Here is a 10242-nt window from a genome sequence, read left to right as displayed (position 1 = left end):
GTTAGCATAACTCCTTGCTTCACAACAGTTGATGTAGCTAGCTTAAAGTACAACATTTTGATACTTGATTTTGTGACAACAGAACCAAAAAGTTTTCTTGTTAAAATTCAGAAGCAGAAACCATGGGTATTACCTTCAGTTCATAATTTCAAGCCAGTCTGAAGGTCTTTAAAATTGAGCCTGTCTTGTGATTTTTAAAATCTTGAGGTAGGTAGCGTTACACTCTTTCATGGCCTCGTGTGTGTTGCAGTAGCTTCATGCCAGTGCAGGGCAGTAGCTCTGGGAAAAAAAACCCAACTGTACTACTTCCTTTTTCATGGCCATCACAGTCTTTGTTTAAAACTAAAACCAAGCCAAAAATAAAGAGGAAAAACAAATGAATGTGGTGAATTATTGGTAAAGCTGTTTGTTTTCTTTTACAATATTGTACACTAATTTAAAATGAAAATATTGTTAATTGCATAATGGCTATAACTAGTAGTTTTACTCTTAGCAAAAATAATTTGCTTCCACATTTGCAAGTTTTGCAGTTTGAATACTCTCTTAAAGATAAACTGGAGAAGAAATATGCATTTTTATTTTGCAGAAACAAATTCTAAGAATGGATGAAGACTTTAAAACACAGGCTCTTGACTCTACTCTTCAAAGTCCATCAGAGACATTACTTTCCATTCGACTGTTAGACTTTAAAACAAGTTTATTGGAGGCAATAGAAGAACTGCATATAAGAAGGGTAAATGTGTTTATATTGTTTTTTAGTGTTTCTTTGTCTTATTTCTGTCTCCTTGCATGTAATCACAGAAAATGCTGCATAAGTGTGAGTAAACTTCATGCTGTATTTTAAGTAAGTCACCAACCAGGATTATTTTTTTTTAAGTATCATAGATTTAGGCAGTGTCTGTATTAGAAATGTCTCTGAGGACAGCACAAAGACAACAGGGTTGCATGGGAGTGAATTTAGCTTTCCTATAATAATGCACAAAGTTGCTACAGTTGATCACCAGGCTATTGACAAAAATGATCTACATTAAACTTTTGTATTTCATTGTAGTTCTTCTCTTTAAGAGCAGCCTTTGATAAGAACAGGGAAGAAAGAATCCAAGTCATTGCCAAGTCCATAAGTCTTTCGCATTTAATAGATTGATTTACCATTTGCCAGAAAAGCAGTGGTTCTGACTTTTTTTTTTTGTCTGTTTACTTGTGCTTTTTAGAATTACCTAAGAGGGCAAATAGCTACTGTGATAACCAAATCCACTTTATTTCACTACTTTTAAATTGCTAAACCATTAAGCTAGAGCCCTACAATAATAATATATGAGTATTGGCAGGCATGGAGGGTGTTTTGTTTTTGAAATATGAGTTGAATAATCTTGTAGTACTAATGTAAAATTGTTTCTGCACTGTTGAAAGCAGCCATATTTTGCTGTGATTAATTTTTCAGTTGTATGTATGTAAACATTTGTTTCTATTCTCCCCTTAGTGTTTCTTAACTGTTGTATTTTTGAAAGACCTAAAGTATATCTTTTTGCATTTGATGAATTTGACCTGTTCAAAAGATGTGTATTATTACTTTAAAAATATTAGTATTGATGACATGCTTGATTTATGTTTATTTTGATCTAAGTTAAATGCTCTAATCCTCTCTTTAAAAACCATAAACAAAAGAATTATGGCCATTAAAAAAAGAAAAATTCCAAGAAAAAAAGTGCATGATACTATTTTCTTGGTGCAGTATTGTTGAAATTCACCATGGTCTGGTCCCTAGACCTTTGTTACAATGGTAGTGTTTAGTCTAGTCTAACTATTTTTGTATTAAAAATTAAACTCTGAAGAATTTAACTTTCATAATAATTATTGGGGTGTACTTCTCCTTATAAGATCTGTTTGCTAAACTCCATTTACATTGCTAACTTTGCATTTTAATGCACTTCGTCAGAGCCTAAAATGTTTAAATTAGAGTGCTATAGAGTTTAATCTTCTGGGATTTTTTGGTTTTGTCTCTCTTGTATCTACTATACTACAAGAGTAAGTGACTGTGATTTTATAAAAGGTTGACTCAGGAGGGTGAGCATTTTTTTTTTGTCTTAAAGGTGATTTTAGTTTCAAAATTGATGCTAATGCCAAGAGCCAATTCCATAGTTAAGACATGGCCCTCAATTTCTAAAACATCTGTGCCATCCTTCACCCTAAAAAAAAAAAAAAATTAGCTGTTTGTAGTTACAAATTTAAGTAATTTAAGTTAAAAAAAAAAAGTTAATCATTTTACAGGTAGTCAATTTGAAATCTTAAAGTATCCCTGCATGCATTCTTATTTGCTTTGCTTTAATAATCAAATCAGGACTGCTTGATTAGTATGTTTGAAAATTAGAATATAAAACATTAATATTTTGAAGAAGCAAGGGTTATAAAATAATACGGCCATGCATAGTGCCATTAATTTTTATTTTTTTAAGTAGAACTCTGTATGGAAGTTTTTGCTTAAAAAATGATGCTATGAAATCGTCTCCTGATTTTAGCTATGAGTCTCTTACAAATCCAACCACCACAGGGTTATTCTGTAAATTTATAATTAACCCTGAGAAAAGGTAGTACATAGACCAAAATACAGCACGAACTCGGGGAATTATATTGTTTGTCTTGCGCCATGGTAGTTTCTCCATGGACAAGAACAAAACGCACTAATTTAAACCATATCATCTGCTAAGTAAGAAAGTCAAGTCAGAGTTAAAGCTCTGCTGGTTTCTTACTACTTTTGCCACTTCTTTTCCAAGTTGCTTGTGAGGCTTACAGTAGACTGATAGCCAGATGGAGGCAGTATAGCCAAGTATAGTGGACTTTAGTCTCAATTTTGTCTCTGACCTGTGGCTTAACCTTAGATGAGATATTTTACCTCTGTTTGTTTCTGTTTCTCTTCCCATTGTTGGTCTTGCTTGTCATGTAGACAGGATTCTCTTCAGGACAGGAACTATCACGTATCTTGAGTTTAATAAACTTCCTTGAATGGTTGGTTGTCTGCAGTATAAATTCAAATTAATAAAAATAAATTTGCAGATGAAATTATCTGTGTGAAGTTAGACCGATAAAAAATTAAACTCAAACCAATTAAGTATTAAAATATTTTGAGAGACTTGATACAGTCCATACTATCTTAAAGTAGAAATGTCATTTTTCTGAATATGCGTATTTAAACAAATGCATTGAGTTATTTCAAAGCATCTATCTGTTTTTCACTTTTCTTAGTTAAACATACAGCTGTAGTTAAACTCTCAAAATAAAAATAATTTAGAGGAGTTGCTCATAATTCTAATTTTTTTTCTTTAGGTGACTGTTCTGCTATTTTACAGATGAAATCCCAGTTAATGGTAGCTGTCCATGTTTATTCTGGAGAATACATTGCTTAAATTATTATACTTGATACAGTTTCACTTTATTCATTTAGCTGTTCATAGAGTCTTTGTTCTTAATATGAACTGACTTACTATGAATATGTATGTAATTAGAAGCTACAAAAAATGATATTACTCTTTCCCCCTGCTCCCCGGGGATTACTTCACACTCCAATAGTTTGAATGTCCTTCCATTTTTTTGCCAGTTTAGCTTTCCCACCCATCAAGCCCTGATCAGCCCAGTGATTCTTATGTGGTGGATATCCCATTCACTTTGTTCCAAAGTCTGTTAGCATTGTTCTGCAATCAGCTGAGTTCATTTTGTTGAGTAATGTGAGACAATCCTTTTCTTAAGGGATAAATATAATCGATTTTGACAGTATAAAGTTGCGGCATATTAGGTCAAACTGGAAGTGTTTAATGCTTCCTGAAGTACAATGCATATAGGACAACTGACATTAGATTTAAAGACAATGTTTACAAGGACAAGAAAGGACCTGTGTTGTGTATTGAAATTTCTTTTTCTTGTACTAGATACAGAAAAACATGCTTAGGCAGAAAAGCTTATAAACGTAAGGAATCAAGGAAATTCTTCCTTACTTCCATAGAAATGTATTCTAATACCCTGGGGATATGGGTATTTTTGGTAGTGGTTGAAGCAGGGTGGTGTTGATCAGCTGAACACAAGAAAGATAAATTTTAGTGATGATTTTTAAAATTTTACTGACTTTTTTTTTGGTGCAAAGGGCAAGTTTCAGTGACCTGATTCCATACCTGAAAACAAGCACCTGTTGAGGTTCTTTCTGTGTTGACTGGGACATTGCAAAGTCTGGCTAATACTATAGATTCTGTCATTTGTGCCTTGAGTTTATTAGATTTGATACTTTCCTGTTTAGTAAAAATTACAAAGAATAAATTTTGCTCTTTTCTCTTTGGGCTTTTTTCTCTTTTCTCTTTTCTCTATAACTTATGATATAGATATAACTTGGTAGTGCCTATCTTTTAACCAAAATACTTTTCTTAAGTCTTTTCCAGCTCCCAAATTTTCTCACATTTCTCACAAGGTAATTTTTTACCATAAAAGAAAACTATGTGTATTAAAGAACATTAGAGTTGCAAAGGGCATTGAGTTTACCCATAAAAACATTTTATATGTTCAAATATTTTGATATACGATTCTTTAAATATTTTATTTTAAAATCCTGAAACCCACCCCTCACCCCTGAATTTTGTAAATTGAAGCCATATTGACTTGTTGTTATTGGTAGTTACCATCCTACTATTTACTGTCAAGCACTATATAGAACATCTCCCTTGCCTGAGCCAAAGGAATACGTTGACATAGCAGGTGGTATTAGAATCAGCCACTGGAAGTGGGGATGAGATGTCTGATTTCCCAGGGAATTTCATACTTGTGCTCATAGCACGGGAATGTGGGGGCTCAAGACTTCTGGAATCGGTTCCATGTTGTGGACAGAAATGTTCTTTAAAAGCTAGTTGGTCCTATCGTTTTGCTGCTATTGACTCTAGTCTCCTTCCCTGCCCCTAATGCTCTTTTTCCCTCTTTTTCTTTTTTCTGTTTTTCCTAGTTTCTGCCCCTTTCTGTCTTCTGTTCTGCCTTCAGTTTTGATATAAATTAGACCTCCCTTTTGTGCCTACCCACTTTCATGCTGATGGCCAGTGAGCAGTCATTGAGAAAGAAAATACAAGGATATTTACTTACTTATTTGCAAAAAGAGACAAATCCTGAATCATGTCTGTTGTCGTGACACAGACATTATGGCTCTCAACACCTCACCTTGAGTTTTTCTGGTTGCTGTTCTCAGCAGCTGTAGCTCACCCTAGTTCTGCAGAGCTGTATGTACTCTTACTTTCAGATAGATTTGAGCAAGTTTATCTCAATTCCTCTTACTCTACCTTTGCTATGGCTTTGGCTATTCTAATCCAAGTTCTTCAGCACAGTGGCCTATTTCTAGGTTTGCTTACAGGGAGGACATGAAGGAGCTTCACTCACCCTTAACTGCTCTTTCCCATTCCTAAAATGTACTTCCGCTTTCTGGCAACTATGAAGGGGTTTGCACTGCACAGCGTAGCACCATATAGCACATTGTAGCTCAGGATACCTGAGCTAGTCTGTTCCAGAATGGAAGAGATTTACATAATGGTGCAGAGTTATCTCATCTATTTATCAGCATTTCACAGATAAGACGGGCAAGCGGAGTTCAGTATTGAGATGAAAATTGGAAGTGGCAGTATAAGGTTTGTATTTGGAAATGTCACTTGGGCCCAGAAGGCAAATTGTTTTTTCAGATATTAACTGAAAAAAGTTGATGAAACCATAAACTTACTTATCAGAAGGAGCAAAGCAGAAGGACTAAACTTGAGTTATTAGTGGTATTACAGTATTGGTGGACGTGCCAGTTATGATCATAATGGTCATATTGGTTGTGCTATATCTAGACCTAAAAAACCCCAGAAATATTACAATACACCCAAAGCTAAACCTTGTTGGAGGTGTGTTCTGCAGGAGAACCACCACCTTCAGATGTATGGAGTAGCAGAAAAATTGGAAAGGGCACCAGAGGCACCTGCTGTAGCTATATAGGCAGCTCTGTGGAAACAACAATCTACAGTGACCAAAAACATGAGTTCGAATGAAACTGTTGCAGAAATAAAGATTTTAACTTTTTTTTTTAATGAAAAAGAGCTTGGTTTTAAGTTATCTGCAGGCTGTTGCATAGAATAAGTATAGAATCATGAAAGAAAGAAATGTTTTAATACTGTATTTTGAAGTTTCTATTCTTGAGAAGGACAATTACTATTTTAGAAAGTAAGGCAGAAACATTTTCTAGAAATAAAGAGGATGCTAGGGAAATGAAAGATTTTGGTGAGCTTTATTTCAAGGAACAATTCTGACTGCTAACAAACAATAAGAATGGTGAAGAGCTTGATTTGATTTTCTTAAAGGATAGAGTAAAAAGAGGAAATTGAGGGGGGGAGAAACTGATAAAATAACACAGAATAGAAATGTGGGTGGCTTTTTTTTGTTTGTTACCTAGAAGCTGGCAAACAGGACACCACTAACACAGGCTGCAGAGAAACAGAACAAAAAATCCCAACAGTCTTATAACTGGACTTTCTGCCTAAGTGTGAATTAGGGTACTTTTTAGCAAAATGACAGAAACAAGGAAAGCTGAATATTAAAAAAAAAGAAAAAAAAAGTATATGGATATAAAAAAATAAGCAGTACTGAAGTTTATGGATCTCATGACTGTGACATACACAACATTGTTATTCAAGTCAGCAAGTAGTGTGTTAGCTTATAACTTCTGTGTTAGCAACTAATGTGGCTTTTGATTAGGAACTGATTACTTGAAGCTGGAGGGAAGAGCATTATAAGTATCAATGCAAGCATTTAAAGGAATCTATTTAGATAGATGAGACTTACTTAAACATAGAGCAGCCTATGCAGTGGAATCAAGGACAGAGCAATGAAAGATTTCCAAAGGAAAAGAGGTGGTTGGTATACATTTCTGTTTCTCTGCTTCTGAAAAAGGGAAGTTTTTGAAAATAAATTCCAAATATATGGTTACTAAAGGTTTTGGTTAACTGTTGTAACTATTAAGATCCAAAAATGTTGTATCAGGAACTAAAGTTAGAATAAAGCTGTTTTAAATATTTTCTCTCCCTTTAAGATTTGTCCTGGGAACAAAACTTAAGAAGGATATCCATGCGGTCTACTAAAAGTTGTACTGGACTGTTTAGTTTGTGAAGGGTGTTGTAAGTATAGTATGAAACAATCAGAAACTGTAGTTTCTATGAGTACTATTTGATTGACCTGCATGAGAAATTGGATGTGCAATTTTGTAGGAGGTAGATTATGAGTTTGAAAAAGATAATAAAAGTACCTAGCAGCAGTTTTGGCTGCTTGGACATGAGCCAGCTGTACTCTGTTCCTAAATCTGTTCAGGGTCAAGAATCGAGGGGACTTGACCAATCCACAGCCCATCTTGTAAAACTACAGCCTGAAGCAAACACTTTAAAGAAGGCTTGACACTTTCTAAAGGTTATAACGAGTAAATAAACCATCAAATTACTCCTCTTTTATTGTTATGGTAGTCTTTTTTATAAAAACACTTAAATCCATGTAGTCCTAAGGCATCTAATAAAAAATGAACACTTTTAAGGTTTTGTGGTTTTTTGATACCTCATCAAAGTTATATACAATATTATTGTCCTAAGTATAACAGAAATGTTTTTGTCTTATTAAACAGCTGGTGGAACTTCTAAAAAAAAAAAAAAGTCCTTCACACAAGTTTTAAAAGCTTTCAATTTGAAATGGGTAAACTATAAATGTCCTTTGAAAGAAGTAAAAATTATGGATAAGGCTTATAATTGTTAGCGACTTCACATGAGAACATTTTTATCATGTAATTGTTATTCTCAGTTTAAGTATTTATGATGTTTATTTTTTCAACAGTAGTTACATATATACACATTTTTGATAGCTTCCAGATTTTCCTTTATAACTTGGAAGTAAGTTGAAGGAGTGTTGTTCACTTAGAACTTTGGTTTTTATCCTTTTTAGTATTCAAAGCAAAGGGCTCACTTAAAATGGAATGTAATGCAGTTTTCAAACTTATATTATTCTATTTATTTAGTTAAATGTAAAGTGCTCAGTATGGATGTGGGAGTTAACAATTATAAATGTCTTAAAATTTAACATGCTGTTTCTTAGAACAATTGTAAAATTTTAAACCAAGTGTCTGCACAAAAATGTATTTCTGTATTTTCTTTTCAGTGTCCTCACTAGGATTTAAAATACTTACACATTTTAAAATTGAAATGGTGTATATGCTTGATTACAAATAATCTGCCAGTTCATTGCTTATAAAATCTTTTTGTTGTTTTGTACTAAAATTACTTCTTTTTTATATACACCAAAGGCTTGGTTTCATTTAGGTAACTTGCATTTCAGTAAGCCCAGTCTATTTGAATTAAAGTTTTCTTTGGCAAGAATTTGTAACGCTAGTATCTGCTATATTGCTCCCCTTTAAAATATTACATTCTTTTCCCTTTATTTCATGGTAAGTTTAATAGGGATAGATACTTGTTGATCTCCAACAACCATTGAAATTAGTGATATATTTGCCATAAATTTTAGTGAGGTCAGAATCACAGTGCATATCTTAAGCTTTTTTTATCTCTGTTACCACTTTATCTTCATAGCTATATTTCTTTTCTGATGCTAGTTGCAGTTTGAAGTTTGTTTCGTAAATGCTCTAAACTCGAGCTTTCAGCTTATAACAAATACACCAAACTAGATGAGTTTACAAAGAAAAGGAGAGACAGTTATATGCATAGAAGCTGAAGAAATGCAGTAATCAGTGTGATTAGTTTGCATGTTTTCAAAATATATACTTGAAAAATTAGCTAGCATGTTATGAAAAGGCATATTAGGATTCAATTGTGCAGGCACTTCACGTATTCTGGGGGCAGTTCTACTGTCCATTATGTTGATCTGAGTCCATGCTGCATCTCCTGCAGCAACACGTTGCTGTTGCTTCTGTTGCACTGGTACGTATTCTTGTGTTCCCCAAGGCTAGATCTGATCCATGGGATAACTGGCCACCTCCTTCTCCCTGTTTAGTTGTGCACTGGATCAAAATTCTGGTTTTGCCTCTGAAATACCCTTACATATGCTAGTGCCTGCACTGGGGAGTGGTAGAAATATGTAGTCTGGAGTTAGGGAAGAATACTACTGCAGTGCATTTTGGTTAGTTTAGGAATAATTTACACGGCGTGTTTAAGGGTCAGATTTTATAATCCTTACTTCTTACAATTTTGAACAAGGCTTTTGCTAATGATATATCATTTTAATAGCATTTGTTGCTTAATGACATAAGTTGCTTAAGATTACACTTCTATAAGAAGTTGTAAGTCAACCTCATTTGTTTTTATCACGCCGGGGAACTTAGGGGCATGTATTTTATTTCAGTACTTATAGATTAGTATCAGAAAATGAATTCATTGCAACTCTGAAGTACTATTTGTTAAGGCAGAACTGGGAAGCACTGATCATCTTTTCAATTCTCTTTTTTTTTTTTTTTTAACCATAAGGCATATGAAATCTTTTGGTTTCTTCTCCATCTATATTCTATAGGTACATATCGAGAAGCAAAAGCTAAAGAACTTTTCTCTAGTTTTCTGTGAGACAAATTTTAATTTTAAATGTATGTTAAATATTTTATATGTAAAGTTCACGTGAGTGTTGAGGCATATTTTTAGATCCCACAAGTAACTCTTGAAATGCTTAGGAGTAGCCTCCTGTGGATAGAAGCGTGTGTTATTTCTGTCCACACATGTGCCTGTAAACTGCCTGTTAATCAAGGAAGTCAGTTTTGACCCTAAAACCTATAAAAGATGTCAATGTCAAAAACCTATTTTAAATCACCTTGGGACATATTTTGCCATTTTATTTCTATTGATAGTACAGTGAGTACTATCAAAATCTTCTTAAAGATGCAGCATACTTTATTCTTTGTAGCCAAAACATTTGTATACCTGCTTCACTGTGGAAGGACGAAGAACCTCAGTTTGCTCTTTCACTGTTTCAGAAAATTTATTACTTCATCCAGAGGTTTTTCCCTTCCCCACCCCCCGGTAAGTAATAGTTGTTCATGGTATTACAATTCAGTAGAATTTTACTTAAAACCCGATATCAAGAGAATAATCTTTTTGAGGCCTGCTTTTAATTTTTTACTGGAGAGATCCATAAATTGCTTTTTTTTGAGCTGTCACTGTTTCCCTGAGGATTATAGCCACTTCTTTTGCAGTAGTCCAGGCTGTTGAGGTG

The 10242-nt window shown here is 33.9% G+C and overlaps 1 protein-coding gene across 1 annotated transcript in view; it reads left to right on the top strand.

Moving 5' to 3' along the window:
- The first annotated feature begins 601 nt into the window (after positions 1–601).
- CCDC73 (coiled-coil domain containing 73) overlaps positions 602–10242 on the top strand; it is a 69935-nt gene continuing 60294 nt past the window's right edge. The window contains exon 1 of the mRNA XM_072865110.1: positions 602–733. Within this exon, the coding sequence (XP_072721211.1) occupies positions 602–733 (132 nt within the window). The remainder of the gene's footprint in view (positions 734–10242) is intronic.

Source organism: Ciconia boyciana, chromosome 6, assembly GCF_034638445.1.
Source record: "Ciconia boyciana chromosome 6, ASM3463844v1, whole genome shotgun sequence".
Classification (NCBI taxonomy): domain Eukaryota; kingdom Metazoa; phylum Chordata; class Aves; order Ciconiiformes; family Ciconiidae; genus Ciconia; species Ciconia boyciana.
The sequence above is the reverse complement of the archived record's forward strand: the minus strand, read 5'-3'. Positions and strand labels throughout refer to the sequence as shown.